This window comes from Crocuta crocuta, unplaced genomic scaffold (genome assembly GCF_008692635.1).
Source record: "Crocuta crocuta isolate KB4526 unplaced genomic scaffold, BGI_CrCroc_1.0 scaffold619, whole genome shotgun sequence".
NCBI lineage: Eukaryota > Metazoa > Chordata > Mammalia > Carnivora > Hyaenidae > Crocuta > Crocuta crocuta.
Window position 1 is genome coordinate 2,614,928 of NW_027533395.1, and position 17,950 is coordinate 2,632,877.

At 44.5% G+C, this 17,950-nt stretch overlaps 1 protein-coding gene across 4 annotated transcripts in view; it reads left to right on the forward strand.

Moving 5' to 3' along the window:
- PDCD11 (programmed cell death 11) overlaps positions 1-17,950 on the forward strand; it is a 44,911-nt gene that overhangs the window by 4,511 nt on the left and 22,450 nt on the right. For all 4 annotated transcript variants that reach the window (XM_077748425.1, XM_077748428.1, XM_077748427.1 and 1 more), the window contains exons 5-17: positions 1,217-1,378; positions 2,689-2,812; positions 3,305-3,486; positions 8,054-8,161; positions 9,940-10,146; positions 10,792-10,916; positions 11,098-11,158; positions 11,808-11,954; positions 13,651-13,902; positions 14,472-14,606; positions 15,365-15,559; positions 16,439-16,609; positions 17,583-17,802. In XM_077748425.1, the coding sequence (XP_077604551.1) occupies positions 1,217-1,378; positions 2,689-2,812; positions 3,305-3,486; positions 8,054-8,161; positions 9,940-10,146; positions 10,792-10,916; positions 11,098-11,158; positions 11,808-11,954; positions 13,651-13,902; positions 14,472-14,606; positions 15,365-15,559; positions 16,439-16,609; positions 17,583-17,802 (2,089 nt within the window). The remainder of the gene's footprint in view (positions 1-1,216; positions 1,379-2,688; positions 2,813-3,304; positions 3,487-8,053; positions 8,162-9,939; positions 10,147-10,791; positions 10,917-11,097; positions 11,159-11,807; positions 11,955-13,650; positions 13,903-14,471; positions 14,607-15,364; positions 15,560-16,438; positions 16,610-17,582; positions 17,803-17,950) is intronic.

Genomic DNA, 17,950 nt, shown 5'->3' on the forward strand with positions numbered 1-17,950 from the left:
ATTCTAGAACCAATGGGAAGCCCTTGAAATGTTCGTACGTAGACAGCACAGTGAATACGTTGAAGAGGCATGTGTAGGCAGAGACCAGGTAGGAGGTTACTGGAGTAGTCCAGCTCTGAGATTGCTGGCAGGTTGCATTTAGGATTTCCTGCAGACTGAGGAGGAAAAGTCAATGGCCACTGAAGGGTTTGATGGGGCGGGTGAGTCCTAGGCTTCTATTGTACATGACTTGATGGTCGGTCTTGCCATCCTGAGATAGAAACCCTGAGAGGGCCTGGATTGTGAGAGACAGTGATGATTTTATATTTTCCTGTGTTGAGTTTGAGGAATGGTGGAGACATCCAGTAGACAGGTGATTCCATAGCTTTAAGAGGTCTGGGCTAGAAATGGGCATTTGTGACTGCTCTGTGTAGGTGGTGATCAAAGCTAAAAAGGGGAAAGATGGTGCCTAGAAGGAGTGAATAGACTGAGAAGAGATCGAAAAGCCTACCCTCAAAGTAAATACTGACCCTTGAGAAAGACTGACCCTCAAGTATTTTAATCTCTGAGTAGGACTGTTGCTTTTGGAAGGAGGAGGAGGGGCCACAGGGATAGTAAAGAAAACCAGCACATGAAGGGCTTGGAAGCCAGGGAGGAAATGTTTAAAGAAGGAAGGAGAGCCGCCAGTATTAGATGCGTTTTATTTATTTATTTATTTATTTATTTTTTGTTGTTAGATGCTTTTTATTTTATTTATTTATTTTTTTACAAATAGTTTATTGTCAAATTAGTTTCCACATAACACTCAGTGCTCATCCCCACAAGTGTCCTCCTCCATGCCCATGTTAGATGCTTTTTAAAGGTCACATGTAAGAAGAACTGGACGATGGATTTGGATTTAGTGACAGGGAAGTCCCTGGTGATTTTGTTGGGAGATAAAGTGGTGTGTGAGGGGTGCAACATAGATGTAGTGACCTGAAGAGGGAGCAGGAGGTGAAGAAACAGAGACAGTGAATACAGACAATTCTTGACAAGTGATTTACATCTGCCTGTTTTGTGGAGATATTTGGACGCCTCATACTGAAATTGAAGACTGTAGGCGAGTGGTTACTCTCTTTGTCCACTTTTTGGGTTCTCTGGGATCTGAGGATGAGAAACCACTGAGCCAAGGTTGGGCAGCGGTATGTTGGTCCAGGGGAGGGGTATGTATCAGAATTTTCTCATTTGTATCGTGCAGGACCTGGCCCGCTTGCCTGATCTCTTCTCACCTGGAATGCTTGTGAGGTGTGTGGTGAGCAGTGTGGGCTTCACAGAGAGGGGCAAAAAGAGTGTCAAGCTGTCTCTGAACCCCAAAAATGTCAACGAAGTGCTAAGTGCTGAGGCCCTGAAGCCCGGCATGGTACGTATCGGGTCACGGAAGAGGAGCAGACTATGCCTTTTTCCTGGCCTGCCTCCTGGGGAGTATCTAGACCACCTTTGACTTTCAGCATACACCTGGGGATGGGTCTTTTTCTGGGAGGGAAGGTCTCCAGCGTGTTTGGGTACTTAATAGAAATTGAAGGCTTGAACCTAATCACACTGCCTTGGAGAGGAGAAAAAGGAAGGTTCACGGTGACAAAAAAAAAAGCCTTCAAGGATGCTTAGCAGGGGTGGTGAGGAGTTCCACAAAGTGCCTTGCTTATCAAGACTTGTACTTTACAGATTTAAGTCTTTTTCAGAGGCTATCTGGTATCTGTAGGGAATGCTTGAGGGCTCCTCTCTGAGAGCAAGAGACAGGTAGACAGGCAATTAGTCTGTCAGCTGTACTGATGGGGAGCTCACTACTGAGGCTCCCAGGCCAGTGGAGATTCAGGAGAAATTAGCTCCATGTGTCAATGTCCAATAGGTGTAAAATACACTCAAAGTGCACTCATCTAAGTGTTGTTATAATTGAGAAGAAGTAGATCAATAGTATCTTTTAACATTTAGGTAGAAGCAGTGAGTTTGGGACAGACCTGAAAGCTGGGCAGAAAGGGGAATAAGCCAAGGTACAGGAAACTGACAAGCATCAAGAGCCTGCTGTTTGCAGGTGCTGTTTTAGACATTTCATCTGAAATTTTCACAGCAGCCCTTTGAGGCAAATAGCTATCTGTCTTGCGCATTTGAGAAAATGGGCTCAAGTTTGTGACTTGCCAAAGACAAAACGGTTAGTAAATAAGAGTCAGATTGGAATTCCACCCTGCTTCTGATGAAGTGTACAAGAGGTTGGCAAGATTTTTCTTTTTTCAAAGTCTTGGAGGCACTTAGAGAAGACATGATGACCACTAGAAGAGCAGTTCTGGATTAGTCCTGGCGCTGGGAGTGACCTTGCAAGGCCCTCTGGTTTATTCCTCTTTGTGTAACACAATAGTCTTTCCTATCTTTTGAAAATTCTCCAGGGGAGAAACCCCTCTTTGTCATTCCCCAACTGTGTATAGCACTCTTCACTGTCTGGAAACCATCAGATCCCTCAAGCGCTGGGAGAATTAAAGTTGATATCTTTCCCTTTTCTGTCTTCTAGTGGGATTGAAATGTAAAGTTAAAAGTTATTAGGAGGGGGATCTGGGAGAGGATTATGGGATGATGTGTTAAGATTGATGATGGGAACATTCATGTCTGGTAGTAGATATTTGTTGTGTATCCCATCACCTTTGACTTTTGAACTCTGGGGAATGCTTTCTCATCCCCCAGCTGCTCACAGGCACTGTGACCAGCCTGGAAGACCACGGCTACCTAGTGGACATTGGTGTTGGTGGAGCCAGAGCTTTTCTGCCACTGCAGAAAGCCCAGGAATACATCCGACAGAAGAACAAAGGTGAGGGGAAGAGGGGCAGGTACATGGTAGTGAGGTGGTACATGTAGGAATTATGTTTAAATGCTACTTGGTGAGTGAAATGACAAAATGGTGACCCTAGAAACTGTTTGGCTTTGCTAAAATCAGCGTGGATCCCAGCTGATAGAAAAGGGAAGATGTGTGAAGGGCCAGGGAGTGACAGGGTCTAAGATCCAATGGACTAGTTATACTTTTTCTCACCTAGAAGATTCCCCTGAAATTTGAGCGTCAGAGCCTCTGAACCAGCCCTCTTTCTGCCTTGTTGAGATTTTCATGTTTAAGTGGTGTTGATTCCAGATCAGTCTGGGTCACTTTATTCCTCTCTTGTAGCTGGTCTCTGAGAGGTTGGGAACATGGGTATTACATGGTAACTGGGCAGGTAAACCATGGATCTTTTCAGGTATAACTTGAGCCCAAGAGCCCTTCTCATGGAGGTATATTTTTCCTTTTGGGGGCTGGGGCTGGGACTTGCAGGTGCTAAACTGAAGGTGGGTCAGTATCTGAACTGCGTCATTGAAGAGGTGAAAGGCAATGGAGGAGTGGTTGGTCTGTCTCTTGGTCATTCTGAAGTCTCTACTGCCATTGCTACTGAGGAGCAAAACTGGACCCTTAATAACTTGCTACCAGGACTGGTGGTCAAAGCCCAGGTACAGCAGGTAAGCCATTCATTGTCATTACTATTTTCTAAAATAAAGATAACTTTATGAAGTAGTGCTGTGCATACAACCTGAAATTGTTCTGTCCAGTAGGGCAGTCATTGGTCATATGTGGCTTTACACAGTTGGAATACAGCCAGTGTCATATGTGGAAATGACAATATTTTACATCTATTGGGCTAAACTGTTATTAAGATAAATTTCACCTATTTCTTTGTAGTTGTTAAAATGTGATTTACTAGAGAACTTAAAGGTATAGACTTACGTGTGGATCCTGTTTCTTTTGAACAGTGCTGATCGAAAAGGTCAAATAGTATTAAAATACTTTTTTTAAAAAATGTTTACTTAGGGGCGCCTGGGTGGCTTAGTTGGTTAAGCGTCCGACTTTCGCTTAGGTCATGATCTCGCGGTTCGTGGGTTCGAGCCCCACATCGGGCTCTGTGCTGACTGCCAGCTAGGAGCCTGGAGCCTGTTTCAGAGTCTGTGACTCCCTCTCTCTCTGACCCTCCCCTGCTCATGCTGTCTCTCTCTCTCTCCCAGAAGTAAATAAAACATTAAAAATTAAAAATGTTTACTTATTTTTGAGAGAGCAAGAGAGAGAGAGTGTTCATGAACAGGACAGAGGCAGAGAGAGGAGGGGAGAGATAGCATTCCAAGCAGGCTCCCTGCTATCAGTGCACAGCCCACCGTGGGGCTTGATCTCCTGAACTGGAGATCATACCAGGAGCCAAAATCAGTAGTCAAATGCTTAACTGACTGAGCCACCCAAGCACCCCTAGGCATTGAGTTTTAAGTTCTTACCATGGTAGATGATTATTTGGCTCTCTTAATTTTTTCCTTCCCTTCCTCCAACCCCTTAACAGAGTATATTAACGTTTTTAGTTGAATCATTATTCAGTACTTAATGTACATACTATTTAGTGCTGAGCTAGGTAATATACTCTGATTATTTCTTGAACAGCTTTTTTCCCAGGAGTTGATCATTACCTTTTTTTTTTTTTTTTTGTCATTTGCCAAATTCTCTTCTTACCTACCACTATTTCTTAATACTGCATATCTTGTATTTTCTTTACGCTACAATTTTCCATAATGACTTTCCTTTTAGATAATTTCTTGGTGGTGGTTGTTGTTTTTAACTACCTAGGGCCTTTTTTCCTGTCATCCTCCTCCAGGCTAGACTGGTTGCTCTGGTAGGACCCCTGCTGGGCTGATATCCTAGGACTTCCCTCCTCGGGCATCATGGTCCTTCCCTTCTTTCTCTTGTATTGGAGTCTTCTTTGATTCCACGTATTCTTCTTTGTTGGTTTCCTTGCTTATTTTAGTGTGACCCGTTCTTCAGAAGCATCATTGGAAATGTACATGGGAGGTTAATTTCCTGACCTAGTGTGTTGGATCCCCAGGACCACTCTCAGGTTCTCTGATGCACTAGAAACCCTTTGAGGACTCAGCATATGGTGAAATCATCACTATGACTTATTATGGTGAAAGGAGGCAAAACAAAATCAAAGGGAATAGGCACTGGGAGCACAAGCTTCTCTCCCAGTGAAGTCACAGAGTAGAAAAATATCTTTATTCTACACTCACATGTGATTAGTAGTAAAGCTGAGATTAGCATCCTTTGTCAGAAATAACTTGAGAATTTTGAAGACCTTGTTCCCATTGTTATCTGGCCTCTGTCGCTCTTGAAAAATCTGATGTTACTTTGATTTCTCTTCCTTATATGTTTTGTTTTGTTTATATTTTTGGAAGTGTTCAAAGATTCTATCTCTTTTATTTTAAAATTTCTTGATGATGTGTTTTGGTGTGGATCTCTCTCCATTTATTGGTCCTACAATTTAGAAATGCAGATCTTTCAATGCTGAGAAAATTCCTTGTATTACTGTTTTTTTTTCTATTTTTGAAATAACATGTAATTCACATAATAGAAAGATCCACCCTTTAAAAAACGTATAATTTAGTGATTTTTTTAGTGTACTCACAAAGATGTGCAGCTGTCACCACTATTTAATTCCATAACATTTTCATCACTGCAGTAAAGAGACCCCACACCCATTGATGGTCACTCTCCATCCCTCCCTCTCACAATTTCCTGGCTCTGTTTTTGTCTCTAGATTTGTCTATTTTGGGTATTTAATGTAAATGGAATCCTACAATATGTGGCCTTCTGTGTCTGGTTTCTTTCACTTGGCATGATGTTTTCATGTTTTCAAGGTTCATCTAAGTTGTAGCAAGTATCAGTGACTCATCCCTTTTTATGGCTAAATAATAGTCCATACTATGGATAACACATTGTGTTTTTCCATTCATTAGTTGGTGGCCATTTGCGTTGTTTCCACTTTGGGCTGTTAGGAGTAATATTGCTATGAAATACGTGTTTAAGTTTTTGTGTGGACTAAGTTTTCATTTCCCTTAGGCCTATAGTTGGGAATGGAATTGCTGGGTCATATGGTAACTGACTTTTTAGAGGAACAGCCAAAGTGAAAGCACCAGTTTACACTACCACCAACAATTAAAGCATCCAGTTTCTCCAAATTTTCACAAACATTTGTCTTTTATTTTTACTATAGCCATCCTCATGGGTGGGAAGTGGCATCTCCTTGTGACTAGGATTTACATTTCTATAATAATTGTAATGTTGAGCATCTTTTCATGCACTGGTTGTATTCTATTTGTGTATCTCTTCTTTGGAGAAATGCCATTCAAAAGTCTTTTGCCTGTTTTAAAATTAGGTTGTCTCCTTATTTATTAGGTTGTAAGATTTCTTTGTATATTCTGGATACTAGTCCCTTATCAGACTTTTTTTAAAAAGATTTTATTTTTTTAGTTTTTTAGTGTTTATTTATTTTTGAGAGAGAAAGAGAGAGAATGAGCCAAGGAGGGGCAGAGTGAGAAGGAGAGAGAGAATCCCCAAGCAGGCTTCACACTGTCAGTGCAGAGTCCAACTTGGGGCTCGATCCCATGAACCGTAAGATCATGACCTAAGCCGAAATCAAGATTCAAATGCTTAACCAGCTGAGCCACCCAAGCACCATGCCCCTACCCCCACTTTTTTTTTTTAAGTATAATTTCCTCTTCTTTGTCTTAAACTCCTGGTAGTATGATGTTTGACTTAGTGATGAGTTCTTTAGTTTTTGTCTCTCCTTTGTTTTGGCATGTGCAGGTATTATCTAGATCCTACCTTCTGGGAGAGTCCCTCAACTTTAATTTTATGTCCTCCACTAAGTTTTTTAATTTAAAAAAAATTTTTTTTAATTTTAATTTAATTTAAAAAAAATTTTTAAATTTAATTTTAAATTAATTTTAATTTAGAAATGAAATTTCTAAATTTTGTTTATTTCTGAGAGAGAGAGAGAGAGAGAGAGAGAGAGAGAGAGAGAGACAGCGCGAGCAGAGGAGGGTGAGAGAGAGAGGGAGACACAGAATCTGAAACAGGCTCCAGGCCCTGAGCTGTCAGCACAGAGCCTGATGCGGGGCTCAAACCCACAAACCAGAAGATCATGACCTGAGCTGAAGTCGGCGGCCCAAGCAACTGAGCCACCCAGGTGNGGAGACACAGAATCCGAAACAGGCTCCAGGCTCTGAGCTGGCTGTCAGCACAGAGCCTGATGCGGGGCTTGAACCCATGAACCGCAAGAGCATGACCTGAGCCGAAGTCGGCCGCCTAACCGACTGAGCCACCCAGGCGCCCCATATCCTCTACTAAATTTTTGTTTTGACTGCCATCTAATGCTCGAGGTGGTAAAAAGTGTGGTGTGCCTGGTTGGGTGTGTCCTGTTGACTGGCTGACTTCTCTGTCAGGATCAGGACCTAGCAGACTTTGAGCAAGCTCCAGATGTCATTGTTATAAGTCTTCTCTGGCATGTCAGATTTCTCTAGAAAGGATTTATTAATCTCTCCTCAGGAGGGTAATATCCTGGCTGCCTGAGAGATAGGTGGGAAAGGGGCTGGATGTCTTAGTATCTGTATTTATATGATGTTCAGAATTTTTCTTAATCTACATTTTCAGGGTTTACATGCCTCTGTCTTTTTAGTCGCATACATTCCTGTGGAGGCAGGAGAGGCGTAGGCCCTATAGTTTGAGGAGAGGACCTGGAGATCTAACTTACTTTCCCTGATTTCACTGCTCTCTTTTGAGGTGCTTGTCACCTCTAATTCCTTAGCTTTTGGGAGGCGCTATAGGATGAATCAGCATGGTCAGTATCTCCCTTTTGCTTGCATTTGGATTTTGCCTTCTTAGTCTGGGCAAATCAATTTAGCAACAATTTGTCCACGTTGTCAGGCTGACAGTTCCCTAAGGATCTTTGTGCAAATTGTCCTCCATCCCATTTGGAAATCTCAAGGATGGGAGGACTGATGTTCCCTCAGGCCTGAAGGGAAGTGAGCTTACTGAATAAGAAACAGCCAGGGCCAGGAGTTGCCCTGCCACTTAACTTTATAGGAAGAAAGATGGACAAGGGCTAGTTGGGGGAGGAGAGATACATAGTGGTTATAGAAAGTGTGGCATTGACTGTTTCATCCACAAACGTCTCTCACATTCTTGGTTTTTTTTTCTTCTATTTGTTTCCAGGAGACTCCACATGGCCTTATACTGAACTTCCTGTCATTCTTCACTGGCCTGGTTGACTTTATGCACCTGGATCCCAAGAAAGCTGGAACATACTTCTCAAACCAAGCAGTAAGAAATGTTTTCTTGATTCCAGTTGTGTCCCAAGCAGCTGTCCAGTACTGCAGCTAGCTATGGGCTCGTCCTAGGGCTGCATGTGTACGGGTGTTAGAAGCAGCGAGGGGAAGGAGAGGTGTTCTGAAAGGACCACAGGAAGCCACCATGGTTATTTTTGTGGACTGAGCTAGAGATAGAACCCGTGAAAAAGAACGCAATTTGTAGTTTGCATTTCTGACTTTTTTAGATAGTTTGATTGGGGGGGGTGGGGCGGTGCTTAGTTGGTTAAGCGTCCGACTTTTGCTTAGGTCATGATCTCGCAGTTCGTGGGTTCAAGCCCCGCGTGGGCTCTGTGCTGACTGCCAGCTCAGAGCCTGGAACCTATTTCAGGGTCTGTGTCTCCCTCTCTCTCTGACCCTCTCCTGCTCACGCTGTCTCTCTGTGTCTCTCCTAGAAATAAGTAAAAATATTAAAATAAATAAATTGCTATTACCATTAAAAGTGTTTAAGAAGAAAAAAGTATTTAAGAAGAATATTTAACATAAAAGAACAAAATCTACATTTAAATAGAAAAATGTGTTTAAAAGTGCTATGAATAGAGTAGCTCCAACTTTGAAAAACAATTTTTTTTTAGAGAGAGAGTGCTTAAGCAGGATTGAGGAGCAGGGAGAGAGAGAGACAAAGAGAGAGAAAGAGAGAGAGACATAGTGAGAGGGAGAGAGACATAGTGAGAGGGAGAGAGACATAGAGTGAGAGGGAGGGACCAAAAGGGAGAGGACTCTGGAGCAGTCTCCACACTCTGCACAGAGCCTGACTCAGGGTTCGATCCCACAACCCTGAGATCATGACCTGAGCCAAAGTCAAGAGTCAGATGCTGAACCGACTGGGCCATCAGGTGCCTCTGAAAATATTTTTTAATAGTATACCTGCATAAAATATTGGAAGATTTACAGTCAGGCGTTAATAATGACTAACTCTGGGTGGTTTTTCTACCCTTAGCTAAATATTCAAATCTTCTACAATGAACGTGAATATTTGGGAAGAAAATCCCAATGTATGTTATTCAAAAACGATACTAAAATGATTCTTTTCATTTTTAACAGTGACATATGCCGTTATATTCTGTAGAGACATATATTTTTGAACTTTTTTTTTTTTAATGTTTAATTTTTGAGAGAGAGAGTATGCATTCGCTAGCTGGGGAGGAGCAGAGAGAGAGGAGGACAGAGGATCTGAAGCGGGCTCTGTGCTGACAGTAGAGAGCCTGACGTGGGGCCACAAACCATGAGATCCTGACCTGAGCCAAAGTCGGATGCTTAACCGATTGAGCCACCCAGGTGCCCCTATAGACACATGTTTTGTAACTAAACTGGTTTTCCACCACTTATTGGTAGACTTTTTTCTAGTAATTTTTTATAGTCCTATTTATAAACAAAGTGCAGACAATTATGTGCTACAACCTTGTGCACAGAGTAGGCTGTTCCAGGTGTATTTCAGATGAGCCTCTGATAGAGTGATGCCAGTACATGGCTTCTGTTGCATATGTGTTACTAGCCTCATGGTGTTGAAGGGACCCTAGTAGGTTTTGCTGGCCTTGAGTAAGCATTGATATAGTTGGATATAGTTCTTCTGGGACATTTTGTTGGAAGTTTCCACATGCCTCTTGATTGCACAAGCTGATGGGAGTACTTCTATCCATAGCCTGGTCAGCACACATTGAGTCTTTGCCTTTGAAGTCTGCCCTGGGTATACTCTGTGTGCCTCCTGCTCATTATGCTCTTTCCCTTGTCTAGGTAAGGGCCTGTGTTCTCTGTGTGCATCCTCGGACCAGGGCTGTGCGGCTGAGCCTGCGCCCTGTCTTCCTGCAGCCTGGGCGTGCGCTCACCCGGCTCTCCTGCCCGCACCTGGGAGCAGTGTTGGATGATGTTCCTGTCCAGAGCTTTTTCAGCAAGGCCGGGGCTACCTTCAGGCTGAAGGATGGGGCTCTGGCCTATGCCCGGGTGAGGAGACTCTCTATTTCATTGGGATTTACTCCTAGAAGTACTTTGGGGATACATGGGTCCTTGTCTGTTTCCTTCATCCCTTGTATTAGTTTCCTGTTTTTCAATATCCCCAAGTGTGGTGGACTCTGCATAGGGATTAGAACAATGTCTGTTTGTTCTGTTAGAATTCTTCAGGATTAATTTGACTTATTTTGATACTTGGTTGATGGTAGGTACAAGAATGTGTTAAGATTTACACCAGAGCTTGGCAAAGTTTTTTTAAAGGGCCAGATAGTAAATATTTCAGGCTTGTGGGCCAAATGATTTCTGTCCTGACTACTCAACTCTGTTGTTAAAGCCAAAAGCAGCCATAGACAGTAGGTAAATGAAAGAGCATGGCTGTGTTTAATAAGACTTTTATTTGCAAAAATAGATGCTGACTTGTGAGCTGTAGTTACTGACCCATGATCTAGACTGTTCTCTGACCTTATAGAGGGTCTGTGATAGTAAAGAGTAGTGTTTTAGTTAGAAGAATTATTTTAACAGGCAATCAGAGTTCTGTTTTTATGGTACATGGTAAAAGTGTTATGTTGCATGCTTTCATACCTGATTGTTTCATATCTGCGGTCTCTGGCTTGTCCTTAATCACTTGATACTTTGTAGCTCAGCCATCTCTCCGATTCTAAGAACGTCTTCAATGCTGAGGCCTTCAAGCCAGGGAACACCCACAAGTGTAGAATCATCGACTATAGCCAAATGGATGAACTGGCTTTGCTCTCCCTGAGGACGTAAGTCTGTCATTAGTGCATGTGGGGCTGTGGAGATGGGCTCCTCTGTGTCTTCACGTTCAGTTTCTCCTGGTCTGGCTTGGTGAGGGTTCTCTTTCTTGCCAGCATGATTTTGGTAGCCCTGAATTTTAGGTAGCCTCTGCCTTGGTTTATGTAATCTTATATTTTCTTTTTATGCTAGATCTGTTATTGAAGCTCAGTACCTTAAGTACCATGACATCAAACCTGGGACATTGGTAAAGGTAAGGCTCACGCATATAATTAGATACCCTTCTGCCTTCAGACGTTCTTTAGTTCACAGGTTAACTGTGAGCTCATTAGTTCTCATGGGAACACATTTAAAGTCACCTTCCTTCTCTCTGCTTGTTAACTGGCATTTCTTTCTCTTCCCTTGGTTAACTTGTAATTAAATTCAAGGTAAGGTCTGAATAGCATCATCTACCTGCATAGAAGTAGTAGATCATACATCCTGGAATTTGATGGTGTTTGTTAGACCAGGTCGAAAGTTAATTCTATGATAATTGAGCTCCTGTAATGTTAGTATGTCACTTGCAGTTGCCCCTCCTGTCCAACCGTTTAACCCCACTTGAGCAGATCTCCTTTATATGTAGAGTTTGGTCCTTAGGAGACCTAGATCTCTCCTTCAGAGAATGTGCTTGTGAGGTGGGCCGAAAGAACACACTCCCACAAAAAGATGTGAAGACTCCCATAAATCACCCAGACTCCATTCAGATCAGTGTGGAGTATGTGCTTTACCCCATGACATCTGGAATAGCAGCACAGTTAGTCCAGAAAGCTGGGCTTTGAAAGAGATGTGACAAGCTTTATCGTAAGAAGTGGAGAAAAAACCATTCTTGAGGCATGATGACATCTTTTCTTTGGACTCCCTAGGGCACGGTGCTGACCATAAAGCCATATGGGATGCTGGTGAAAGTGGGCGAGCAAATCAGGGGCCTGGTACCTCCCATACACTTGGCTGACATCCTGATAAAGAATCCAGAGAAGAAGTACCACATTGGGGATGAGGTCAAGTGCCGGGTGAGCCTCTTGAAGGGTCTCATTGGGGTTTTGGCCAGATGGGAAGAGAGCATTGCATTTCAGCTGAGGTTTCTGCCTTTTTCCACAAAATGACCATCTAACATCTGTGGTGCTCTGCCTGGCAGTGGGAAGAGAATAGTGGGTCTCTGCCCTTAAGAGTTGTGTAATATAATTGAGAGTTAAAATATTCGTACATGAAAAGAGCAAGCCATTGTGTGACCTTTTGTCACATGGTTTGGTACAGGCTGTATGCTCTGGTTATATCTCAAAGGGGAGGTCATGGTGGGCTGGGCCAGCAAGAATCATTGGTGATGTCAGTAGCAACTACAATGTAACATGTATTTAGTACCAGTTATGCCGACTCATGACATGCTTTATGTCATTGGATCTTTAAAACAACTGTACAGAGAGGCGCCTGGGTGGCTTAGTCAGTTAAGCGTCCGACTTTCGCTTAGGTCATGATCTCACGGTTCGTGGGTTCGAGCCCTGCGTCGGGCTCTGTGCTGACTGCCAGCTCAGAGCCTGGAGCCTGTTTCAGTCTGTGACTCCCTCTCTCTCTGACCCTCCCCTGCTCACCCTGTCTCTCTCTCTCTCTCTCTCCTAGAAATAAATAAAACATTAAAAAAAAATTTTTTTTAAATAAAACAACTGTACAGAGTAAGTACTGTTATCCTCATTTTGCGGGTGCAGAAATTAAAGCTTAGGAAATTGAAATACCTTGCCCAAAGTCACAGAGCTAATAAATGGCAGAACCAGTTTTCAGATTCAGGTCTCCATGACAATAATGTCTTCTAGATTTCTGGCAGAGGTGGTACTTGAACTGGAAAGGATTTGAGGAGGAGCAAGGGATGTGTGTCAGACACAGAAATAGACAAGCTAAGTTGCCAAAACTTGAGTGGTTTATAACAAAGTCTTGAATCCCAAGAGAAGATTTGCAGAGCTGTGAAGGTTACGTTTGGTAATATGCAGTGGTTAGCACAGGACCTGTTGTGTGCAGGCAGTCACAATGTTAGCTGTTCTTCCTCTCATTTTGTTTCATTATTGAGTCAAAATAGATATTGATCACCCATTAGTGCAAGATTGTACAGTAGTGGACAGGGCGCCTGGGTGGCTTAGTCGGTTAAGCGTCCGACTTTCGCTTAGGTCATGATCTTGCGGTTTGTGGGTTCGAGCCCCGCGTCGGGCTCTGTGCTGACTGCCAGCTCAGAGCCTGGAGCCTGTTTCAGTCTGTGACTCCCTCTCTCTCTGACCCTCCCCTGCTCACGCTGTCTCTCTCTCTCTCTCCTAGAAATAAATAAAAAAGAATATTTAAAAAAAAAAAGATTGTACAGTAGTGGAGTCAGGAGGTTAGAAGTAGAGGAATTTCTTTGCCTTTTAAGAGATGACCTGAGGGATGAAAGATGGTTGGGTCTCTTAACCTTAGTATATAATTAATACACATCAGTACAGAGGTGGGAAGTGGGTTTAGTTGTTGATTCTGTTATATGGAAGGAAGTACATTTGAGATAAGTGAATCCTCCCTGGATTGTCATCCAGCAGGGAGCAGGGAGGATTTGCCTCTGAGAATACTCAGAGGCAAAGAGATAGCAGGTTCTTAGGAGCTGACCATGGCCTTTGGGTTCAGAGGTTGCAGAGACTAATCCAGTGGCTCTCTTGATACTGGGTAACTTGATAACAACCAGTATCCTTCCCCTAGGTTTTGCTTTGTGATCCTGAAGCCAAGAAGTTGATGATGACCCTGAAGAAAACCCTGATTGAGTCCAAACTGCCTGCTGTTACCTGCTATGCTGATGCCAAGCCTGGTCTGCAGACACACGGCTTCATCTTCAGAGTCAAGGACTATGGCTGCATTGTGAAGTTCTACAATGATGTGCAGGGTCTAGTGCCCAAGCATGAGCTCAGTGCCGAGTATGTCCCTGACCCAGAGAGGGTCTTTTACACAGGCCAGGTAACCTTTCCTTCGACAGGCTCTTATCCTTGCTGACCCCATGAACACAGGTTTGAAGGAGTAGTAGGAGGACTGTTTTTTAAGGGATAAGGAATGAGCATGTGGGGCAGTGGGCTTGAGCCAGCTGAGTGGAGGAGATGTGGAACAGAACTGACAACCAATCCCTCAAAGGGGGTTCAGCCAAAGTGGGCAGACCAATGGACCTCAAGCCCACAACCTGGAAGAAATTAGTCTTAACAACATACTAGCATTCCTCACATCAGAAGTTGTTCTGAAGCCACTGTCACCACAAGGTGGCAGTGCCAGGAAACTAGGGAGTCAGGGTTTATCTAAGAAAAATAATTTTTTAAAGCTTAGGGTTGTACCAAGAATTTATTCATGTCTTCCTTTCACCGAAAAGGCTGATTTGAGATTCTGTGTAGCTTTCAGTACGTTTCTTTCCACTGCCCTCTGATCTGATCCAAGGTCTTGATGGGTCTTGCTCTGCAGTGCTCATTGAGGGCAGTTCTCTCTAGGGCCTGATAGGCTTGCTGGGAAGAGTTAACCAGGCAAGTGTGGTTTCTCACCAGGTGGTGAAGGTTACGGTGCTGAACTGTGAGCCATCCAAAGAGAGGATGCTCTTGTCCTTCAAGCTGTTGGGCGATTCAAAGAAAGAGCATACGAGACAAAGTCAGAAGAAAAGAAGAGCTGTTAATGTTGGACAGGTACCTGGATTTCTCCAGACAAGCTATTTTAGTTAACAGTGGCAGAAAGCAGGGTGCCACTGACACATGGGGCACTGGGACCCATGGAGGGAAGGATCAAGGTAGCTGGATAAGATTCTAGGGCTAGAGGGTCACCTGGGTGGCTCAGTTGGTTAAGTGACGTTTGATTTTGGCTCAGGTCATGATCTCACAGTTCATGGGTTTGAGCCCCACGTTGGGCTCTGTGCTGACAGTGTGGACCCTGCTTGGGATTGTTTCTCTCCCTTTTTCTATTCCTCTCCCTCACTTATCTCTCTCTCTCTCAAAATAAAGATAAACATTAAAAAAAAAAAAAAAAAAAAGATTCTGGGCGTAGAGAGAATTAAAGGTCTTGAGAGAGGAGGGTTCTTTGTGTCAGAGCAAATGGAAGCTGTCCAGGAAAGGAAAGTGCCGTGTGGTCTGGCTTTTCAGCAGTGTACTGCTGCCCTCTCATCTTTTTCCTCTCTGGTCTCTAGGACCAGCCTGCGAGACTGTCTTTCCCCTGGGACTTGGGGGAGGAGTGACACAAGTGTGCATGTGGGTCCTGGGGTGTGTGGGTGTTTGTGTGTGTGCGTGCAGGGTCTTTGGGGGCAGCGGTGTGGAAGAAAGCTGCTTCTCTCATCTTGACCTCTTCATGTCCCTGGTGCTGGAACTTGATGCCCCTGATCTCCGCCTGAGGCAGATGTGGTTTCTGTCTGCTTAAGACAAGTACTATTTTTTGTCTTTCTTTTCCTGAATAGTTGGTGGATGTGAAGGTTTTAGAGAAGACCAAAGATGGGCTGGAGGTGGCTGTCCTGCCCCACAACATCCCTGCTTTCCTCCCCACACCTCATCTGTCAGACCATGTCGCCAATGGCCCTCTGTTGTATCACTGGCTCCAGGCTGGCGACACCCTTCACAGAGTCCTGTGTCTGAGCCAGAGTGAGGGACATGTCGTATCCTTTATGTATCTGGTGAGCCGTGGGCCCTTGGGGGAGGATTCTGGGTCAGGCTCTCCTCTTCATTTAAACTCCATGGGAAGAAATCAGCCATTTGACTTCAGAAGTACCTCCACAAAACCAGACCAGTGACCAGATCTGGTGGAAGGTAAGAGAATTGATGTCCTATCAGCAGCTGCTGGTTGGTCCAGTCCAGAGGGGGCAGTGTGGCCTGCCGAGCCCAATAGGATATCTCCAGTAGCACAACTTGCCTTCTCAGGCACTCAATGCTTGCCCTTGAACTGGAACAATTAATAGGGTAGCTGCTGTCTTCCTCCCCTGCCCTCCCCCCATATGGGGCTCAGCATATTCTCTTTGGTCTTGGTGTGTGCATTTTGAAGGAGAACACTGCCAGAAAAGAGGCAATGTAATAATGTATTTGCACAGAATGTAAAATAAAATCTCCTTAGAGTGCAGATAAGCAGAGGAGGTGGGGTAGGGTTGGTTAGTGTGAGACTTCTGGAGGATCCTGTCATGGTCCAGCTGCCAAGCCACAGGGATGAGCCAGTCCCTTTTTTTGGTCCCTTCCGGTAATCTGGAGATGAATTCATAAGAAGAGGGAGAAAACTGGTTCTGAAACTTGAGTGTATATCAGGGTCACCTGGAGGGCTTGTTCAAACGGCTTACCGGGCCCACCCCAGAGTTCCTAGTTCAGTAGATCTGGGGCAGTGCTTGGGACTTTGTGTGTCTAACAACTTCCAGGTGATGCGAATGCTGCTGGTCTGCATGCTTAGAGAATCATTGTAGCAGCAGAACCTGTAGAGTGGAAAAAGGAGATGGAGGGATGGATAATTTCATCTGCCTTTTCTGGAATGTTCCTTGATGAAGTGCTTCCAGCTCCTTTGCAGAAAGCCAGCTTTGGTTTCTACCGTGGAGGGTGGTCAGGATCCTAAGAGCTTCTCAGAAATCCATCCTGGGATGCTGCTCATCGGTTTTGTGAAGAGCATCAAGGACTACGGTGTGTTCGTCCAGTTCCCCTCAGGCCTTAGTGGACTGGCCCCCAAAGCTGTGAGTTCAGCTCTGTGCACAAGAGCATTGGAGGGGAGACATTAGGGTGGGAAGGGGCAGGATACCAGAATGCCTTGAAGATTTTCAGGGGCAAGGCAGAAAGGCACCTGGCTGAGGGGAGTGTGGCTGAGATCTTGCCCAGCCATGTGTCCCGGTGCAGGGCTGTGTCCTGGAGGAAGAGGCACCTTTTCTCCTTCACAGGACAGTGTTGAGTAAGTGGCAGGGGCCATGAAGACTTTAGTCTCCAGCGTGGGGATAGTGAACTTGTTTCTGTACTCTCGGTATGTACAGACGTGGAAGTTGATTTTCCTGAGCAGCTGAGTACAGGTTTTACAACCTTTTGAGGTTTTTGAAGTGTTATGGTACCAGAATACCCTTGAAATGAGCCCCCTCATCAGAGTGTCTTAAATCCTTAGACTTTTCAGACTGGGAAAAAATCTTAGTGATCCCATAGTTGAACCCCCTCATGCCTGCTGAATTAACTGAGACCCAGAGTTGGGAGGAGTCTTACCAATGTCACTGCAAACAAATGGTGTGTAGTTTATTCCTGCCACAGATAATTCATAAATACTTCTTTCTTCCCTATGTTTGTCTCCCTGATATTTTCCCTGGGCAGATCTTATTTGCAAACCTTTCTAGAGCAATTTTAAAAGTGGGAGCAGAGGGGAAACCTACAGAAGCATGTATAGCATGGGGCAGAGGGTTACCATTGGTGTTAGAGACATGGGTCCCTCTAGCTTGCCAGTGATGTGCCTTCTTGGCTGGGTGCCCTCTAGGAGACTGGGTTGGACAGCCAGGGCCTCGTATGGTTTTCTGGAAGTGGGGTAGAGTTGTGTTTAGAGAGGGCTGGGGGGACGTGCTTCCTGGGTCCCATCTCTCCCTCCCTTCCCCCCCATATTCTTTTCAGGGGGCATTAAGTGGGTTGTCATGATAGGTACTTCTTTCTTTACTTCCTGCCTACTCTTCCCTTTAGATCATGAGTGACAAGTTTGTGACCTCCACAAGTGACCACTTTGTCGAGGGGCAGACTGTGGTCGCAAAGGTGACCAACGTGGATGAGGAGAAGCAGCGCATGCTGCTGTCCCTGCGGCTGTCGGACTGCGGTCTCGGGGACCTGGCCACCACCAGCCTCCTCCTCCTGAGCCAGTGCCTGGAAGAGCGGCAGGGTGTGCGCAGCCTCATGAGCAACCGAGGTGGGGACTTGGGGCCTGAGAGTGAGGGTCATGTGGGGGTCGTGTGTCACAAGGGATGCCCGTCTGTTCCGATGAGTTGTTGGGCTTCCCAGATACTAAAAACAATTTTGACAAGCCTTTTTTTTTTTTTTTTTTTTTTTTTTGGGGG